The sequence below is a fragment of the Trichosurus vulpecula genome, chromosome 2 (genome assembly GCF_011100635.1).
Source record: "Trichosurus vulpecula isolate mTriVul1 chromosome 2, mTriVul1.pri, whole genome shotgun sequence".
In the NCBI taxonomy this organism is placed as follows: Eukaryota; Metazoa; Chordata; class Mammalia; order Diprotodontia; family Phalangeridae; genus Trichosurus; species Trichosurus vulpecula.
Genome location: NC_050574.1, coordinates 54,630,470 through 54,650,923, shown reverse-complemented (window position 1 = coordinate 54,650,923; position 20,454 = coordinate 54,630,470). Strand labels below are relative to the sequence as shown.

The 20,454-nt window shown below is 46.1% G+C and overlaps 1 protein-coding gene across 2 annotated transcripts in view; it reads left to right on the top strand.

Annotated features, from left to right (window-relative positions):
* Window positions 1–20,454, top strand: part of ECE1 (endothelin converting enzyme 1) — a 187,313-nt gene that overhangs the window by 103,693 nt on the left and 63,166 nt on the right. For both annotated transcript variants that reach the window (XM_036742976.1, XM_036742975.1), the window contains exons 3-4: window positions 6,334–6,475; window positions 11,749–11,961. In XM_036742976.1, the coding sequence (XP_036598871.1) occupies window positions 6,334–6,475; window positions 11,749–11,961 (355 nt within the window). The remainder of the gene's footprint in view (window positions 1–6,333; window positions 6,476–11,748; window positions 11,962–20,454) is intronic.

The window sequence follows — 20,454 nt, the reverse complement described above, 5'->3', positions numbered from 1 at the left end:
GGAAGGGAAGGGAGAAAATCAGAGAGTGAGCAAAGAGCAAATCGTTGGGATCGGAAGGATGCTACTATCAGTGACCTCCCTAAAGGCACTGCTCAATACCACTGGAGTGGTTTGCCATTTCCTTCTCCAGCTCATTTTACAGATGAGGAAAATGAGGCAAATAGGGTTAAATGACTTGCCCAGGGTCACACAGCTGATAAGTGTCTGAGGTCAGATTTGAACTCAGGAAGATGAGTCTTCCTGACTCCAGTCCCAGCTCTCTGTGCACTAGGGTGCCCTCTAGCTGTCCCAATAGTAATAATAATCATTGCTATTTAAATGCTAGTCTAAACTTTGCAAAGTTCTTTACCTGGACTTACCTTGACCCTGTGAGGACTATATTATCACCTCCCTTTTACAGAAGAGGAAATTGAGTCTCAGAGAACCTCATGGTCCTGTAGACAATAAGCAAAAGAAAGGGATTCAAATCCAGGTATTTCTGCTCCAGCTCAGAATACTTTTGCCGCCTCTCACCCCAAACTGTAGAATGCACTGATGAGTTTCAGTCTGGAAGAACCCAGCATTTAGCACAGTGCCTGGCACACAGTAGGTGCTTAATAAGTGTCTGTTGAATTGAATCGAAGCACCCATTGCCCCTGGAACAAAGGGCTCGACATCTTGGAAATTTGCTTGTTTTGAAACAAGCGAGTGTCTTTGCTTAGTTCTGCTTCTTCACTTAGGTGCTCTCAATTCTTCTTTTGGGGTTTTTAGATCTGAGTTTCAATTTGAAGAGAAATTAGTGCATTTCCCTACATTGGGTGAGGTTCTTCATGGCCATTACCAAGAAAAAGCAGGAGGAAAAGGAGAGGCAGTGTGGTGTAACAAATAGGGAATGGCTGGACAGGAAGACAGGAAGATCTGGGTTCAAGTTCCAGCTCTTAACACCTGATGCTGGCTGTGTGATCCTTTGTTCAGTCATTTCATTCATGTCCCCGTCTTCGATTCAGTCATGTCCCAGTTTTCATGACCCCATTTGAGGTTTTCTTGGCAAAAATACTGGAGTGATTTACTATTTCCTTCTCTAGCTCATTTTGCAGATGAGGAAACTGAGGCAAACAGGGTTGAGGGACTTGCCCAGGGTCACACAGCTAGTAAGTGTCTGAGGCTGGACTTGAATTCAGGAAGATGAGTATTCCAGGAAGCTAACTATGCACTACTAATTCTTGGCTAGCACAATATGCACTATGGCACCACCTAGCTGCCCTTGTGTGATCCTGGGCAAATCATTTAATTTCCCAGTGCCCCCAAGCTGCTGTCTAAGATGAAAGGCAAGGCAAGCATTTATTAATAACATAATAAGCATTTATTAAGCACCTACTCTATACCTAACAAGCATTTATTAAGTACCTACTCTTTACCAGGCACTATGCTAAACACCGGGAATACAAAGAAAGGCAAAAAAACCAGTCCCTATTCTCAAGGAGTTCACAGTCTGATGAGGGAGACAACACACAAGATATGGACTGAGAAAATTGGACATAAAATTGGAAGAGAATTGGGAAAAGTGGGATTTTATTTGGGACTTAAAGGAATCCAGAAGGTAGAGATGAGGAGGGAAAGGATCCCAGGCATGGGGACAGCCAGAGAAAACCGCCAGGCCTGGGAAAGGGAGCATCCATTATCTTACCCAAGGAGACGTGTCACTGGATGGCAGAAGGTGGTATAAAAAGATGGGAAGGGGAAGCTGGGGCCAGGTTATGATAAGCGTCAAACATCAAACAGTAGATTCTGTGTTTTATCCTGGAGGTAATGGGGTGGGAGGGGTAGGGACCCATAAGTCACAGCCGTGCTTTAGGAAGATCAGCCTGAGAGCTGAGTGGAGGCTGGGCTGCAGGTCTCTCACCTGAGGCAGGGAGGGGCAGGGACACCGATTATGTCTAGCCTTTGGCCAGGTAGCACCAGCTGGCACCCCCGGTTAGAGAATTCAGCAGACATTTATTGATTGTGGATAAAAGTCTGTGCGAGACAAATACTGCTAGGTTTAAATGAGACGTGGTCCTGGTTTTTCAGGAGTTTCTATTCTAGTAGAGTTTGAAAGGAGGAGTTAAGATATAAGGGCAGGTGATCATAATATACATTCGGGATAAGTGCATTTGAAAAGTGCGAGAAAAGTTTGTAGATGAGGTCCCAGGGAACAGCTGTCTTAGAGAATTGGGGGATCTGGAAAAAGATTGTCAATTTTGAGTTGGAAGAGACCCCAGATGTTTTGAATCTAGTCCAACCTTCTCATTTCATAGACAAGGAAACTGAAGCCCAAGGTCATATTGATATTGAGGGGCAGAGACAGGATTCCAATCCACATCCTTTAACTGTGGCCCTAGCAGTCTTTCCACTACTCCATATGAGGGATCCCTTTGATTCACCAGATAAAGAGGGAGGAGGAGGGTGTTTCAGATATGGCAGGAGCAAAGGCGGGGAGGCTAGCAAATGCAGGGCATGTTCAGTGGACAGGGAGCTGACCAGTTTGGCATGATCATAGAGTATGTGGAAGGGAGAAACAGGAGAGAAGGCTTGGAGTGCTTCCAATGCCCCATAGAGGAAGTTGAACTTTTCTCAGTAGTAGCAGGGAGCCACTGAAGGTGGTTGAGCTCAGGAGTTGCTCTCTTGGAATATATGCACAAGAAAGATTAGGCTGGGCGCATGTGGAAAATGGATCGGAGGAGGGGGAGAGTGGAGGCAGTCGGACCTGTTAGAGAGCAGCTGTTCAGGATGCTCTGGTGACCTCCAGAACAACCACACCTAATCAGGACCATGCCTGGGCTCCCAAGACAAACAGCAGTGTTTTATGTGGCTTGTGGTCATAACTGGTGGCTCTTAAGCAGTCAGTCATTTTTATGGCCTTGCTCAGACCCCATAGTGCTGTGTACACAAATGTTTCTGTATGGCCCTGTGGCCTTATGACTTTCAGAGAAATTCTGATTCCAGAGGCCTCAGCCTTTACGGGAAGCAGCTGGAGTCATAGAAGAGGCCAGAGCTCCTTGGGTCTTCATCCTCAGACTGGCCCCCAACTGTCTGAAAAGACAGCCCTGAAATGAACTGGGCGGCTGATCTGTAGTGAGGTTGCCATCACTGGAGATGTTCAAGTAGGGAATAGATGGTAGCTTTACAAATGCTGCCTTCTACATGAGGCTTCTTATCCTCCCACCTCCCCCACCATACACCCCTCCCCCGCCTTAGGGCTCTCCCCTCGATGTACTTGGTAATTTTGGAGGGGCAGACCTTCTCATTTCACAGTTGAGGAAAATGAGGACTGCCCCCCCAAGCTTAAATGAATTATCCAAAGTCACCAGATATGCTTCCATCAGATGGCTGTTCAAGGCCAGGTTAGATTGCATGGTGCCTGGGTGTCTCTGGGACAGAGCCCACAAATGCCTGTGCTGGGGACTCGGCCTTCCAGCCGGCTGCCTGGTGTACTTCCCTTTATTGTGACGCCCTTCCTGTTTAGTTCAGAGTCAGCCTGGCTGATAATTCTTGGGGATTTGATTAAAATAGGCTGTTCCCCCCACTCCCCTCCTCTCCTCTCCCCTCTCTGATTCCTCCCAAGAATCCCGATCAGTGACTCACTGATGGGTGAATCCAGGATCATCTGAAGGAACTGGGGATGGTTAGCCTAGAGAAAAGAAGACATGGAGGGAAACATGAGGGCCATCTTCAGGTATTTGAAGGGCAGGCTTGGGGAATGAGGGCTTAGAGTTATCTAATTTTGCTCCAAAGAACAGGACTGGAATGGGGGAAAAGGGAGTTGCAATGAAGAGGAGCTCAGATTGACGTACCCAATAACAATAATTGGCTTATCGATAACAGCTGTCCCAGGGTGGGAGGGGCTGCCTGGGGCCCTAGAGGCTTCCACTTTACTGATGATTTCAGTGCCTGCTTATTGGGGATATTCTAGACGGGAGAAAAATACAGTGGGGGCAGGGTTAAGGGGTGGAAGGTTAGGGGAAAATAGATCACATAATTGGAGTATGCAAGTAGACATCTCTACAAACAAGGAAGGAGGGTGAAGAGAGTTTTTGACACTTGAACCTAACTCTCATCTGAAGAAAACACACACACACACACACACACACACACACACACACAGAATTGGATACAGAAGTATATTTCACTCAGCAAGGAAATAGGAGAGAAGAGAGGAGGGGGAATTGAGAGAGGGTAGATTAAGGGAGGGGAAGCTAAGTGGCACAGTGGAAAGAGCGCCAGGTCTGGAGTCAGGAAGACTCATCTTCGAGAGTTCAAATCTGGCCTCAGACACTTACTAGCTGTGTGACCCTGGACAAGTCACTTCAGCCTGTTTTCCTCAGTTTCCTCATCTGTCAAATGAGCTGGAGAAGGAAATGGCAAACCACCAAGTATCTCTGTGAAGAAAACCCTAAATGGGGTCACAAAGAGTCACACAGTACTGAACAACAACAAAAGATTAGTGGAGGGATTAGCCCTAAGCAAAGCAAACTCTAAGGATATATGAAAACATTCCTAACTGTGTTTTCAGTGGCAGAGAATCGGAAACTGATAGGTTGGCCATCAGTCAGGGAATGGCTGAACAAGTTTCGGTATATGAATGGATTGAAATGCTATTGTGCAAATGAAGGGGATGGTTCTAGAGAAACCTTGGAAAACTTACATGAACTGATGCAAAGTGAAGTGAGCAGAGAATTTATACAGTGACAGTGATATTGTTTAGATAGACATTTTCAGAAAACTCTGATCGTTGTCATAAGCAGCCATGATTCCAGAGGACTAGGAATGAGATGTGCAGCCCACCTGCTTCCTTACAGAGAGGTTAAAGATTAGGAGCATGGAATCAAACTTTTTTTTTGAGGGGGAGGGGGAATGTGGCCAGTACAGAAATTTGTTTTGCATGACTATACATATTTGTAGCAGGTGGTTTGTTTTTCTTTCTTTTTCAGTGGGGGTTAGGGTAGGGTGAAGGTTAGGAATGGGAGTGGGGGATGTCAGATCTTTGCTAATGGAAAAAAAAATTTAATTAGAAAAAAAAAACAGTCCTATCCCCGAGGAACTGGCTACATTCTGATGGGGAAGGCAATGTGTACATAAATCAGAATTCATACAAGTCCCATTCATACAAGAGGCAACATAGTGGAGGGAGAGCTGGTCTTCAAACCAGAAAGACCTGAGCTCTTGTCCTTTCCCTGACACACACTGGCCTTAATGACTCTGGGAGCGTCACTTCCCCTTTCTATGCTTACTTTTACTACATAAAGTAGCTTGGCACAGTCTGAGAGGGAACGTGTTCTTTCTAAGGGTATCAAGAGCAGTGGCACTTTCTGGGATGATAGGGGTGGGGAGTAATAGTTCACACTAACTTAATACTTCCCTTACAACCTTTCTGTGTAAGGAGTGCACATATTATCATTCCTGTCTCACAGATGAGAAAACATCGTAAGAGGCTGCACAGGATATTGGAAGAGAGTGCTGGATTTGGAATTCAATCCCACCCTTGACACTGGCTATCCATGTGACCTTGGGCACATCATCACTTAACTTCTCTGGGCCTTAGCTTCCACATCTTTAAGATGGAAGGAGCACCAGATTTAGAGTCGGAGGTCATGGGTTCAAATCCTTCCCCTGCTCCCTGTGTGACCCTGGTAGAGTCACATAGCCTTCCTCAGACTCAGTTTCTTCATCTGCAGAATGAGGAGGTTGGCCTTGATAGCTTTTGTGGTCCCTTCCAGTTCTCAAGCTACAGTCTTACGAAGATGTGACTCTGAAAAATGACAAGCCCAGGGGTCACGTAACTCTTTGTCGCCCTGGCTGGGACATCGCCCTGGCTCCCCAGATTCCAAGAAAACAGTTCCTGGCCTCCACCTCCATGTTGGTGTGGCGGAGGTCCTTCTGGAATGTTCACTGGATGCCTTAAAAGGTCCAGTGTCCTGCCCTTTCCTGGTTGTGGTGATCAAAGAATTAGAGAAAGTTGTCTTTCTCCTCACTCCCTCCCCTCCCACTCCATATCAAGTGACACTTTAAAAACACACAGACCCCTCCTCAGGCTCAGCCCCTGGCATCTCTGATGTTTGAGCAGCAAATTTGAGCTGCCGATCAAGGGTGGGGATTTCTTTGCCGGATTAGGGCTAATTCTCTGGGAACCAGACCTACCTGAAGGTGGGAGAGCAGCCCAGATGTCTCCCTGGCATTGTTCCCACCAGGCTGACCGTGTCCTCTGTGGGGATGGTTGGGTGGGGATGCTTTTGTTGGTGGGAAGGAATCTGAGGTTAATTCTTTCTCCTCCTCCTCTTCCTCCTCTTCCTCCTCCTCCTCCTTCTCCTCCTGCAGGTGAATTTCCGAGGCTCCAGGAATGGCCGGAGTTGCTGGGCTGAGAGAACTCATGTCGAGAAGCGCCTCTCGGTGGTGATTGGCCTTTTGGTGCTGGGGCTGTTGGCATCCCTGGCAGTCTTGGCCTTCCAGTACAAAACTAGTAAGTGCCATGTGGGCCAGCCCTTTCACCACACTCCTTTCCTCCCTGCTCTTGGCTGAAACAGTTCTTAGGTACAGAGGAAAGAAGACCTGGATTTAAATCCTGCTTGTGATGCTTACTCTCCATGTGACCTTGGCAAATCCTTTAAGCTCTCTGGGACTCAGTTTCCTCTTCAGTAAAATGGAGGCCTTGTCTCCTGAGGTCTATGATCCTGCAATTCGATAGGGACTTCTTTGGTATAGGGAACTTCCAGATGAGGAAAATCCCTCTGCAGGTACAGGTTGGCACCTTCTCTGGCAGAGTTACCTACAGTACTGAAAGCTTAAGTGATTTGCTAAGGGTCACCCAACCACAAGCAGGTTTTAAATGTCAAAGGCCTTTGCTGGGTGCTGGGGAGGCAGAGATTAATATGATATAGTCCTTGCTCTAAGTCCACCGTCCAGCAGGGGCAGAGAGACCTATGGTAAAGGGTGGCAGAATGGGTGGGTCACTAGATTGGGCATAAGAGATTATGGTTTCAGGACTCCAGGGGACCTAACTCATCCACCTTCCTCATTTTATGGATGACAAGACTGAGAAAAGGAAACCAGTTTGCCCAATATCATACAGGTGGTAAGGGTCATAGATAGGAGTTGAACTCGGGTCTTCCTGACTCAGAGCCAACAGTCTTAAAAATCTGCCTCCTGGATTTAAACCCCAGCTCTACCACTACCAGGGTGACTTTGGGCAAGTGGCATAATTCTTCTGAGATTGAATTCCTGGTTAGGATACTATCTGCCAATCCAGATCATTACTAACCAGTCCTGCATTTATCTTGAGAATTGCCAATTGCCTGGGACAGAGATGGTTAAGTGACTTGTCCAGGGTCATTCTGCCAGAGTAAATTAGTCAGTAAGCATTTATTAAGCACCTACTACATGCCAGGCATTGGGGATAGAAAGAAAGGAAGGAAGGAAGGAATGAAGGAAGGAAAGAAGGAAGGAAGGAAGGAAGGAGGGAAGGAAGGAAGGAAGGAAGAAGAAAGAAAGAAAAAGACAGTCCCTGCCTTCATGGAGCTTACAGGCTGATGGGGGAGACAACAAACAAAATGCTATGTATAAACACACTATATACAGGATAAATAGGAAACAAATTGGGAAAGGTGGGAAGAAGGTGGGATTTTAGTTGGGACTTGACAAAATCCTGGAGGATGAGAAGGGAAAGCATTCCAGGCGTGGGGGCCAGCCAGAGACAATGCCCAGAATCAGGAGGTGGGGTGGTGGAACTTGCCTCAGAACCAGAGTGAGTCAGAGGCCAGACCTGACCTCAGATCTCCCTGATTCGAGGCCGGCTCCCTCCACCACACCACCTTCTCCTCCTCATTGTTATTTATTAAGACTCCACTGAACACAGCACAGCCAGGGGCTGGGCATAGCCCGAGGCAGGCCCACGCTTTCTCAGCTAACTCGGTGAGAAAGGTGGCCTGGTTCTCCTGGCCAACGAAACTGGTTACCCAGTGAGTGCTGGCACCGGTCGTGTCTGAGCAAACATCAAGCCCGTCAGAGCAAATCCTCTGATTAGCCTTGAGATCCATCCCCACCTATGAGTTATGTCTGGGCGCCTCCGTACATATTTGTTCACCTTTCAGAGGAATCCTCCCTGGTGTGGACCGCAGGTGCCTTTGCAAACACGAGCAGCAAAATAAAGAGCAGGTTGTTTTCGAAGATTATCTCAAGCTCTCCAGAAAGTGACTGACCGGGTCAGTGGTTAGGGAAGGGAGGGAGAGAAAGGGGGGCTGAGAATGAGGAGGTCTGGGTCCTCCTGGCTGCCTTCTCCAAGGCCATCTGTGTGTGTCAGCAGGAAAACAAGTGCTTTCTCTGGTAAGAGAGCAAATGGATGCCAAGGAGAACAGACAGAGAGACAGAGACAGAGACAGAGAGAGAGAAGGAGAGAGAGGAGAGGGGAGGGAGGGAGGAAGGGAGAGAAAAAGGAGACAGGCAGACAAAGAAGAGAGGGGAGAGAGAGATGAGAATGAGCCAGAGAGAGAAGAGAGGAGAAAGAGATGAGAATGAGACAGAGAGAGAAAGAGAGGGAGACAGAGAAGAGAGAGGGAGACAGAGAGAGAGAAATGAGAATGAGACAGAGAGAAAGAAAGAGAGAGAGAGACAGACAAACAGACAGACTTGGCTCTGCATCACCCTAGTTGTATGGCTTTGGACAAGTCACTTCCCTTCTGACTCTCATCCACAAAGGGAAATAAGAAAACCTGTACTATCCCCCTTCCCCGCCTCCACCCAAGGGATGTTTTCAGGAAAACATTTTGTAAAGTAAACAGTACTGTAGTAATGGGAGCCATTAGTATTATTCCCCAGGCCAAGCCTGGTCCTTAAAATCCAAGGCTAGATTCCTGAGATATGGGTCTTTTCTGCTACTACTGTGTTTCTGCCTGAAAATACCTCCTATCATTGGATATTAATAAGGTCACAGGTCACTTTCTGGAGCCCTGGCACTGTGGTTACAAAGGGAGAAGAGGCCAACACCTGCCAACCCACACCCTCCTTTCCACTCTCAGATGCCTCTTCAAGGGTCAATAGTCCTTGTTAGTCAGAGTTGTTGCCTCCACCCTCTGCCACTTCCAAACACAAGCAGCCAGCCTCTGATGTAGTTAACAAGATGTGAGAGTTACAAGAGATCTCATCGAGTCCAATCTGTGCCCTTCATACCCTCCCTGACAAGTGGTCATCCATCTTCTACTTGAATACATCTAGTGATGGGGAACTCACCACACATTGAGGAACTCACCATTCTAATTTAGGACACATACATACCTCTGATTGTTAGGAAGCTGTTCCCAGTATTGAGCTTAAATCATTTAGGTTCGAAGATTTAGAGCCAAAAGTGATTTTAGAGGACAGGTCATCTAACTTCCTCATTTTTCAGATGAAGCTAAGTAACTTGCCTAAGGTTGCTCAAGAAGTAAGTAGAAAAAGCAGGATTTGAATTCAGTTCTTCGGCCTCAGAAATCAGCACTTCAGTTGTATCACAATGCCTCAATTCCTGTTTTACAGGTGAAGAAACTGAGGTTTGGGGAGGTTATGTGATTTGCCCCTGGTCGCATACCCAAAGGAAAATAGACCAAAGTCCCAGCACTCTTAGAGCTTATAGTCTTGGAGGAACCAGATATGTGAACAGTTAACAACGTGGTGGAGATGGTGTTTGAATCCAGTTTTTTCTGACTCCTAGTCCAGTACTCTTATCTATTATCCCATGAGGCTTCTCAAGAAATCTCTCCACCTCTTCCCCCACTGAGGACCTCTGTTGGCTGAAGGTAGAGGCATTCCACTCTACTTTCAGACATCTCCGATTGTTAGGAAGTTTTCCCGCCATCAAACCCAAATCTGCCTTTCCAGCTCCCACTTACTGCTCCCTGATCTGTCCTCCCATCACTCAGTTGCTGTCTGCAACACACTATACAGCTTCTCCCAAGTAATAAACTTAGGTTTACCCTTGAGACCATATAAGACCTTGGCCCAGTATGCAGCAGTACTGAAGTATCATAGCAACAGTGGCCTGAATAAGCAGGAGATAAAGGTTTACTGCCCATGCCCTTTCTAGATAAGGGCAGCTGATCAGATTAGATTCTCTTTGAAGGCGGAGAGGGGGAGGGCTGAAATTTCATTGGATTTAGAGCTGGCAAGGATTTTAGACACTGTTTAATCCAGTAGGGGGACCTGAAAACAGACTCAGAAAGGGAAAGTGACTTGTCCTGTTATACAAGCAATAAAAAAAATTAGGAAAGCCAGTATATACAAACCCAAGTCTGCTGGATCCCATGCTCGGTAACACACTCAACTTTACATACACCCTGTTGGGAAGAGTGCTGGGCATGTAGCGTATATCCGGTAGACACTGACACAGATAATTTAATTCAATAAACATTAATTAATCCTTACTATTTAGCTATAGTCTTTCTATCTCCTAACAATTCTTTTAGGTAAGGGGCTATTATTTCCATTTTGAAAATGAGGAAACCGACTGTCCTTTGCCTTTCTTTGTATCCCTAGCACTTAGCAGAGTGCCTGGAATATAGTAGTTATAGAATAAATGCTTGTTGACTGACAGGTAAGCTTTGAACTCAGATCTTTCCTATTCCAAATCCAACACTTTAACTACTGTGCCACCTAGCTGTCTCCCATGTGTTCTTATGCCTCCATGTCTTTGTCCCTTCTATCCCCCAACCTAAAAATGCCCTAAGTCCTTTTCTCTTCCTTTTCATCTGTTATGTTCTATTCATTCTTTAAAACCTAAGTTTTTATTCATTCCTGCATTCAATAAGAGAGTTCTCATCAGCCAGCAAAGTAGTTTTGTGCCTTTTTAATGTACTTTTTCATAATAGCTAATTATAATAGCATTTATAAGGCACTTTAATAGCAATTTAATTTACTAACAATTTAAAGTTTACAAAGTGCTTTACAGAAGTGATCTCATTTAATCTTCCCAATAACCCTGGGATGCAGGTTCTATTATCATCCTCATTTTTTTTTTTTGCAGGGGGGAAGGCAGGGCAATTGGGGTTAAGTGACTTGCCCAAGGTCACACAGCTGGTACATGTGTCAAGTGTCTGAGGCTGGATTTGAACCCAGGTCTTCCTGACTCCAGGGCTGGTGCTCTACTCACTGCACCACCTACCTGTCCCTATCATCCTCATTTTATAGCAAGTCCAAGCAGACAAAGGACCCAGGGCAACAGCTAGTAGATGTCAAAGGTGGGACTTGAACTCAGGTTTTCCTTACTTCAAGTCCAGAACTCCAACTGCTGTGTCACCTAGCTGCCCATGTAATATTGGGTCTTATTGAGAAGCGGCATAGTTTAGTGGGTTGAGTGCTGGACTCAGCAGCAGTAATAGTAGAAAGTAGCAGCAGTAGCAGAAACAGCAGCAGCAGTAATAGTAGTAAGTAGAAGTAGAAGCATCTGTAGTAGCAGCAGTAGTAGTAAGTAGTAGCAGCAGCAAGTTCCACATCTCCTGCACCCAGAACATTCTCTGCTTATAATCAATTAATCAATTTGTTAATAAATGTTTAGGAGTGTTCACTATGTGACAATGAAAGAGGCCCTGCCTTCAATAAGCTTACACATATAGTAGATTAATAGCCACATTAATAGTCATTTGTCAAATGAAAGTATACCCAGTACTTAGGACATGCCCAGCACATAATAGGTATTTAGTAAATGTTTGTTTATTCATCAGCATCCTCCACAGCCTCTCGCTGACCTCTTGCTGCCCTTCCTACTAGGACCCCCTGCTCTGTGTCTGAGTGAAGCTTGCATCTCAGTGACCAGCTCCATCCTGAGTTCCTTGGACCAGACAATAGACCCCTGCCAAGATTTCTTCAGCTATGCCTGTGGGGGCTGGATAAAGGCCAATCCTGTGCCTGATGGCCACTCCCGATGGGGGACCTTCAACAACCTCTGGGAACACAACCAAGCCATCATGAAGCATCTCTTGGGTAAGTCCCTCCTAGCATCGGAGGAGAGGGAAAAGTTAGGATAAAGGGGAAGGGTCAGACTATAAAAAGGCATAAGAATCTGGGCACTACTGACCTCAAGTCAGCTAGTATTTATAAAGCACCTATTTGAGGTAGTTAGGAGGGTAGCGCACAAGGCTTGAAGTCCAGAGGACCTGAGTTCAAATCTGCCTTCAGGCACTCACTAGTATGAACCTGGGCAAGTCCCTTAATCTCTGCCTACCTCAGTTCTGCAAAATGGAGATAAAAATAGCACCTACCTCCCAGGGTTGTTGTGGAGGTAAAATGAGATAATAATAGTAAAGCGCCTAGCACAGTGCCTGGCACTTTAGTAAGCCATGATAAGGGCTTCCCTTTGACTTAAGTTCATGTAGAAAATAAGGGAACTGGGCCTTCACTCTCAGTAAAAGGGGGGTATTAGGGAGTCCTAGGAAAGCTGGTCTTTACTTCTGAGTTTGGGGGTCCAGACCAGTTGTTCCCTCTAATTTTTAAAAAGAAAAATGTTTTGTGAATAGTCGTCTAACCTTTAAGTATCTCTAGCAAGGGGGAACCCACCACCTCTTGAGGTGCTCCCCCCCACTTTTGAACTGCTTTAATTGTTAGGGAGTCATTCCTCACCTCAAGCCTGAATCTGCCTCACCAGAAAGTTGGTCCCTGGACCAACAGGCAGCAGCCCTGGGTTTGCGTGCTAACACTCACTTGCTGTGTGACCGACCCTGGACAAGTCAGTGTCTCTGAGCCTCAGCGTTACCACTGCATAATCCCATCCCGATCTAAGATTTGGTGATTCTCTTATTTATAAGTAGATGGCTGTACTACTGGTCTACACGGTGTAAAGGCATAGGGGATCATTGTTCAGGGTTGTCATTAAGTCAAAATCTCCATCTCATCACTACCCTTTGCTTCTCTGATTGGAGGGCTGGGCCATGAAGTCCAAACCTCCATTTAAGGAGAAAGCCCGGCCCAGACATCATTTCTCACCAGAGTACAGAAGTACTTGGTACTTGCCTGCCTACCCTCTCCCTCCACCCCCTCCTTTTCATCTTCCTCTTATGTGTTGTCTTCCTTCCTTAGATTCTAAGGTCCTTGAGGGCAGGGACTATCCCTTTTTGTATTTGTATTCCCAGCACTTAGCACAGTGCCTAGTACATAGTAGGTGCTTAATATGTGTTTATTGACTATAGCCATGTAGAACTTACAACAAAGTTAATAGGATACACATAGAATCTTCTACCCAGTTTGTTACTGTGCTAAGTGGTAATGACTCTGGTAGGGAGTTCACATAAAAATCACTGTGCCTTGTATTACTTTTATACAACAAAACTTTTTTTTCCTTTTCTGACTTCGTTCTTCAGTTTCTGGAATCATCATCACTGGGGCATTTTCTCTGATAGAATGATGTGCTATTTAATCTCTTTCTCTTTCCTTCTCTCTCTTTCTCCCTCTTCCTCTCTCTCTCTCTCTCTCTCTCTCTCTCTCTCTCTCTCTCTGTCTCTCTCTCTCTCTCTCTCTCTCTCTCTCTCCTCTCTCTCTCTCTTCCTCCCTCCCCCTCTCTCTCTCTCTCTCTCTCTCTCTCTCTCTCTCTCTCTCTCTTCCTCCCTCCCCCTCTCCCTCCCTCTCTCCCTCTCTTTCTCTCTCTTCTTCTTCTCTCTGTCTCCCTATCTTTCTCTCTCTCTCTCTTCCTCTCTCTCCTTCTCTCTCCTCTTTCTCTCTTCCTCTCTCTTCTCTTTCTCCCTCTCTTCTTCTTCTCTCTCTCTTCTTCTCTTTCTCTTCTTCCCTTTCTCTCTTCTCTCTCTCTTCTTCTCTTTCTCTCTCTTCCTCTCTCCCTTTATTTTTCCCTCTCTTCTTCTCTTTCTCTCTCTCTCTTCCTCTCTCTCTCATTCTCTTTCATTCTCTCTCACTCTTGCTGTCTCTCCCCTCCATCTCTCCTTTCCCCCCCACCCCGACTCCTTCTCACGTACATATATACTCTTAATTTACATTAAAAGGCCAAGGTCCTAGATTTGATGTTTCCCCCACTATCACCCTGCCCCTGCCACCCCACTTGGTTTCCCTGTACTACCTCCATCCCCAACCTTATGACCCAAGGCTGAGGCTCACCTGTCCTTTCCGCTTTGACATTTCTTTTGGCGAATCCTCCTCTCACACGCACCTGAAGGAGCCCTTGAGCAACATGTACGACAGGCCCCAGCTTCCACATACCCAAGTGTTCTGGGATCAAAAGGAGTTAATGCAGTAGAAGCACTGAGCCATGAGCCCACAGATGGCCAACTCAGGGCCAACTGCACAATTGCCAAGCAGTGAGATGGGATGGAAGAAACCCAAACCAGGGGTGTTAGTTGATGGCAAGAGAATTGGATCCAGGATCAACAACGAAGAATGAAGAAGGAAGGAAATAAGCTGACTACGTGCCGCTGTGCCACATACTTTACAAATAGTGCCTCATTTGATCCTCACAACAACCCTGGGACATAGATGCTATTACTATTATCCCCATTTTACAGTTGAGGAAACTGAGGCAGACACAGGTTGAATGACTTGACCAGGTAAGATTTGAATTCAAGTCTTCCTCCAAAGTCCCTCACTCTGTCCACTGTGTTACCTAGCTGCCTCTGAGCAATTCAGTATTATAGAAAGACGGCTGGATGAAGAGTCAGAGGACCAGGGTTCAAGTCCTGGCTGTACATTTTAATTATCTAGCTGACCTTTAGCTTCTCCTAGGCCTCAAGTTTTCTCATCTGTAAAACTAGGGGGTTGGCCTAGGCATTCACTAAGGTGCCTTCCAGCTCTAAATTCTCAAACATTTGGGCTGGGGTCTAGGGGCAGAGAGGAAAGGCTGGTGAATAGACATGGCCTGTGCCTGGGAAAAAAAGTAAAAGATTTGGGGCCCAGAGGGTGGTCTGAAGGGATGGGGCTGATTTGGTGGGCTCTGATTACTAGGCCTGCTGCTCAAAAACCTTTTGTGGCTCTGTTTCTCTGGATAAAATACAGACTTCTCAGCCTGGCATTTAAGGGCCACCACGATCAGCCTCCCATCTACCTTTGCACCTAGCTGTTCTTCAGAGTCGATACTCCATCTCGTACCTCCATGCTCACAGAAGTGGGCCCCCATGAAGCCCAGGGAGCTTGGGGGACTGGCCCGTGACCCTAGAGTCTCATAGCTAGAGTCAGGACCAAGCTATGAACTCGGTCCTGTGCTCCTTTTCTCACGGCACATGGTGATCACTTAATGAATGATTGCTGATCGATTGAGTACTGTGTGACCCAGACAGGTCATTTCCTCCTTCTGGGTCTCAATTTCCTCCTCTCTGAAGAGGAAGCAGTTATATCAGATGGACACTAAAGTCTCTTCTAACTCTAAATGAGAGGTTCTTAACCTGAAACCTGTGAATGTTGTTTTTGTTGGTCTTTTAAAATATTTTCATCTTCTTCTTGCTTGTTGTTTTCTTCCATTAGATGGTAAACTCCCTGAAGGCAGGAATTGGCTTTCAGTATAATTGTTTCCTTTAGCAATTTAATTCTGTGCATTTAAATCATTCTTCTGAAGGGGTCCATAGGCTTCATCTGTCCCCAGATTGGGTCCATGACATAACAAAGCTTAAGACCCCTTGGGCTCAATCCTATAATATGTGAGTCCAAGTTCACACCCATTGGCCAGTGAGGTATGTTCATTATGTACAGGTCAAGGAAGACTGGATATTGAAATAGAATGGCTTTGTATCTTCATTCCCTGAGCCACCCTTCCACCTTGGGGTTTGGCTGAGCAGTGAGGAAGGAAGAGAGCTAAGCTGTGAAGAGATGGGCAGATTAATGTTTTGTGGTTACCTTCAATTACACCAGTCACATCCGCATACCACACAAGGGAGCCACCACCCTTCCCCCTTCTTCCAAACTGTAGCCCCTGCTCGGTTCATTAAACCACGCTTGATAGCATGCCCAGAGTTCTCTGGGGACTCCTGACCTGGCTGTTCCCTCAGTGTAAGAAGAGCTTGGATCACCCAGGGGGGTGAGCAGGGTGGGCGAGAGGCAATCTTCCTTCCCCTGAAGGGAGAAACCATGTGGGCCTTTGCTAGAATGGAGCCTGGTTGTGGGCTCACACAGCCTGGCACCCCTTCCTCCTGTGTGCTTTGGTAAGGATGGATCCTAGGATTTAGAGTTCAAAATGATCTCCTCCAGTCCTCTCATTTTGCAGCTTAGGAAGCTGAAGCCAAAATGACAAGGATCACACAAGTCAAAGACAGAAATCCGGGATTCAAAAGCAAGGCCCTGTGACCCCAAATCTGACTTCACTTCACCTTGCTTGGGGTGCTGACAATATTGTAGATATAAGGGCTGGGTCTCCAAGCACCGTTCTCAAGGGCACCTTGCCCTTTATTAGCCATGAAATAAATAAAACCAACTATGAAACTTTGCATATCAAGTCAGCTACTTTCAATGTATTTTTTGTTTTGTTTTGTTGAATTTTTTTCTCATTTTTGGTCTTATTGGTTTTGTTGAATTTTTTTCCTTTTTTTGGTTTTGTTGGTTTTGTTTAATGTTTTTTTCCTCTTCTATTAAAAATCTTTTTTGTTATAAGGTATGGTTGGGGAGAGAATGTAGGGAGAAGATACAGGTGAGGTAGAAACACCTGGGACAACTTGGGAAGAACTTAGTTCTCCGGATATGTGAACCATGTCCATCATATTGAAAGCAAAAATTCCAGACTGCCCTGGTGTGAGATGTAGGGCACAAACAAAGCTTCAGTGTTGCTCTTATTGGCACTTGGGCCCAGCCACACCAAATGACACTGAGTGGAATTAATAGCAGACCCATTCAGGACAGGCCTACAGTGGCAGCTCCTGACCTGGGTGCTGCCCTGTCCCCCAGGGACTGTTTTATTCCCTTTGAAAGGTGGTGGTGAGAGACAGATTTTGGGTTTTTTTTATTACATTGGGGAAAAGAAGTAAAATTTTTCTCCCTGGGCTGTAAACTTACTGGAAAGGAAGAGTATTTCATTTGGACTCACAGAATTTTAGTTAGAAGGAGCCTTAGAATACAGAAGACCAGAATAGAAAGGGCCTTTAGAACCCAGAATGTCAGAGCAGCAGGGACCTTAGGATGTAGAAAGCTAGAACAGAAGACATCACATCAGGTAAGAGTCTTAGACCATAGGATGTTACAACATAAAATATGAGAGTTAGGAGGGATTTTAGACTGTCCAAGCAGGCAGGAATCTTAGAACGTAGAATATCAGAGATGAAAAGAGCAGAACTGAAAAGAAGCCTAGAACATAAGATGCCAGAGTGGAAAGGAACCTTAGGATATAAGATGCCAGAGTGGAAAGAACCTTGGAAATTAGGATATTAGACATAGAATGCCATCATTTTAGGGGACAATAGAATATAGAATATCAGATGGAACATGGAATGTTAGAGGTAGAAGGAAACCTAAGAAAATTGACTATCAGAACTGGCAGAGCCTTTAGAACACAGAATGTCAGAGTTGGGAGGGCCCTTAGAGCACAGAATGTCAGAGCTGGGAGGGCCCTTAGAACACAGGATGTCAGAGCTGGGAAGGACTTTAGAATATAGAACATCAGGGCAGAAAACATCCAAGCAGAGAATGTAGGAGCTCAAAGGAGCTTTGGGGATCATGTAGCCCAGCCCCTTCATTTTCCAGTTGAGGAGCCTGGACTGTAGGGAAAGAAAGTGACTTAGCAAAGGTCCTAGAGCTGATGGTGGAAGAGCCAGGACTAATACCCAGGATTTCTGACTCACCAGTCTGGTCTTCTTTCTGCCTTGCCACTTCCGTTAGGCTTTGGAATGCAATCCATGCAATGTTGTCCGTGTTTTGTCAGAAACATGCAGGTACATGCACTGGTGCGCGCGCGCGCGCGCGCGCACACACACACACACACACACACACACACACACACACACATATCTCTTTGGGCAGAGACCCTGGGACCTGGGTGAGAAATCAGGAGAGCAGGTTTTCCACATTATAGCCCAATCCTCGAAGGAAATCCTCCGTGCCCACGAAGCAGGTCTGTGGCCGAAGCTGTGCCCTGTGCTTCCTGCTTGCTGTGGGGTAAATGGTTAAGGAGCTTTCTGAGCTGCCCAGAGAGCTGTCCACAGCCCGACTGTGAGCACAGCTGCTTTCTGTCACAGCAATCACGCCAGGGTTGTTGGCCAGGTAGTTAGCTACAAGGCAGCCCAGAGTTGGCAGAAAAGCTCTTTCCTGAAGTAGTTTCTTCCCAGAAAACTTTGGCTCTGCCTTAGTGTAAGAGCCCTAGACTTGGGAATTAGGAAATCTCCATTCGAGTCCTGGTCCACTCGTAATTGCTGTGTGCCTATAGGGAAGCCACTTTCCTGTGTCTGATTCTCGATCTTCTTATCTGTTAAATAAAGAATAACAGTCTGTACCCTATCTGGCTTACAGGATCATGGTTAGGAAAAAGTGACGATAACATGGCCTCATTGTATGATGGTTAGTCCTGTGTGTTGGCTGCTGTAAGAATCTCAGTTTAAAGCCAGAGTCGGGGTGTTTCTCTTTTCCCTGGCAGCTAGGTCATGGAGCACTGGGCTTAGGATTGGGAAGACCTGAGTTCAAATGCTGCCTCAGACATTTACTAGCTGCGTGAGCCCAGGGCAAGTCGCTGAACATCTGCCTCTGTTTCCTCAATTGTAAAATGAGGAGGTTGAACTCACTGGCCTCTAAGGTCACTTCCAGCTCTGAATCTATGATCCTCTGATTCCCGAGTGCTTTTGTAAACTGTGAAGCACTTTAAAAGTGGGAGTTTGCTGTTTTTCTCTTAACCTCTGCCCCCGCTGGAATCTATCATCCATTGGGAGGCTATCCCAGGGGCCTTCCCATGGTCATCTCTCATGCCAAAAAAGCAACAAATATATTTGAATGTGATTTATTCCACTTTGAAGCTGGGGCCAAAGTGGAGTGGTCAGGATGGTTTGTCCATGTGGTCTCTGTATTCGGGTGAGAAAGGTGGAATTTTAAGGGAGAAAAAATGAAGCTGCAGTTAAAATAGTCAGAAAATCTGAGTTTTCCCCACCCTGATCCTTACTAGCAAGGCAGTCCCCCCACCTGGAACCTCAGCTTTCTCATACATAAAATGGGTACCATTTCTCAAACATAAACTATCACTGTTGTTGTAAGGAAGGTGATTCAATGATAGTCCATGGGAGAATGATAATCCCCAATTTACAGATGAGCAAGTAAGTGCCATTTGACTATGAGTTGGTTTTTACTAATATTGTCCCCTTCCAAGTAAAATCAGCCCATGTCATGGATGAAAATAGACTTGGAAGACCCTGATGCTATCACCATTAGGGGAAGGGAGTGAGACTCTGGAATGGGAGCCAGAAGGCCCGGTTTCAAAGTCTGGGTCTGCTATTTCCTGATTGTGTGATGCCGAACAAGTAACCTCCCCTTTTCCAGGCCTCAGTTTTTCTCATCTGTAAAACGAAGGGGTTGGAGAAGGAGAGGCAACTTGGTCTGGTAGATAGACTGTTAGACTTGGAGTCAGGGAGACCAGAGTTTGAATCCTTCCTCAGGCATTTACTAGCTATAGGACTCTGGGAAATCATTTAACTACTTTGGAACCCATTTTTCTCTTCTCTGAAATGAGGATTGGACACAAAAAACTAAAGTCCATTTCAGCTCTAAATCCATAACCCTGTGATGAGATAAACTTCACGGTCCCTTCGAGCTCCAACATTCTATGTTCTAAGGCCCTGTATTTCTTACTCTCTGTGTTCTAAGGCCCCCCTATTTTTGACTCTCTGTGTTCTAAGGTCCCCCTCTTTTTGACTCTCTGTGTGCTAAGGCCCCGCTATTTCTGACTCTTTGTTCTAAGGCCCCCTTCTTTCTGACTCTCTGTTCTAAGGCCCCCCTCTTTCTGACTCTCTGTGTTCTAAGCCCCCCTATTTCTGACTCTCTGTGTTCTAAGGCCCTCTTCTTTCTGACTCTTTGTGTTCTAAGCCCCCTCCTAGGAAAACTTAACAGCAATAATCATTTTTTTTTTAAATTTGATCCAGACCTGTGATTTCTTTGGAGTAGGAAACATGAGATGAGACCTCAAGCCTCCTTCTCTTTCCTCCATCATTCCCTTGAACCCAGGGCTTCCTGTCTTGGAGGCCAGGTGTCTTCTCAGGCTAATAGCTGGCATAGGGTGCTCTGCTTTATATTGGTTCTCCAGTTTGACCCTTACATCAGCTCTCAGGAGATAAGTGCTGCCTTTATCCCCATTCAGCAAACTGAGGCTGAGAGAAGTGATTTCCAAGTGGTTGGTCCCTCTGCACCTAAGTGGCAGTGGCTGGATTAGAACCCCGGGGTCCTTGGCAGTCAAACCCAGATCTGCCTGTATTTTCCTCTGGGCCTCCTGGAGCATCAGGCTCCTCCTCCACCTTTGGTGTGTTGGATCCATTTCTAACTAGCCTGTTGGGGAGAGGGGAGGGAATTGTGGGGAGGGAGGTCAGT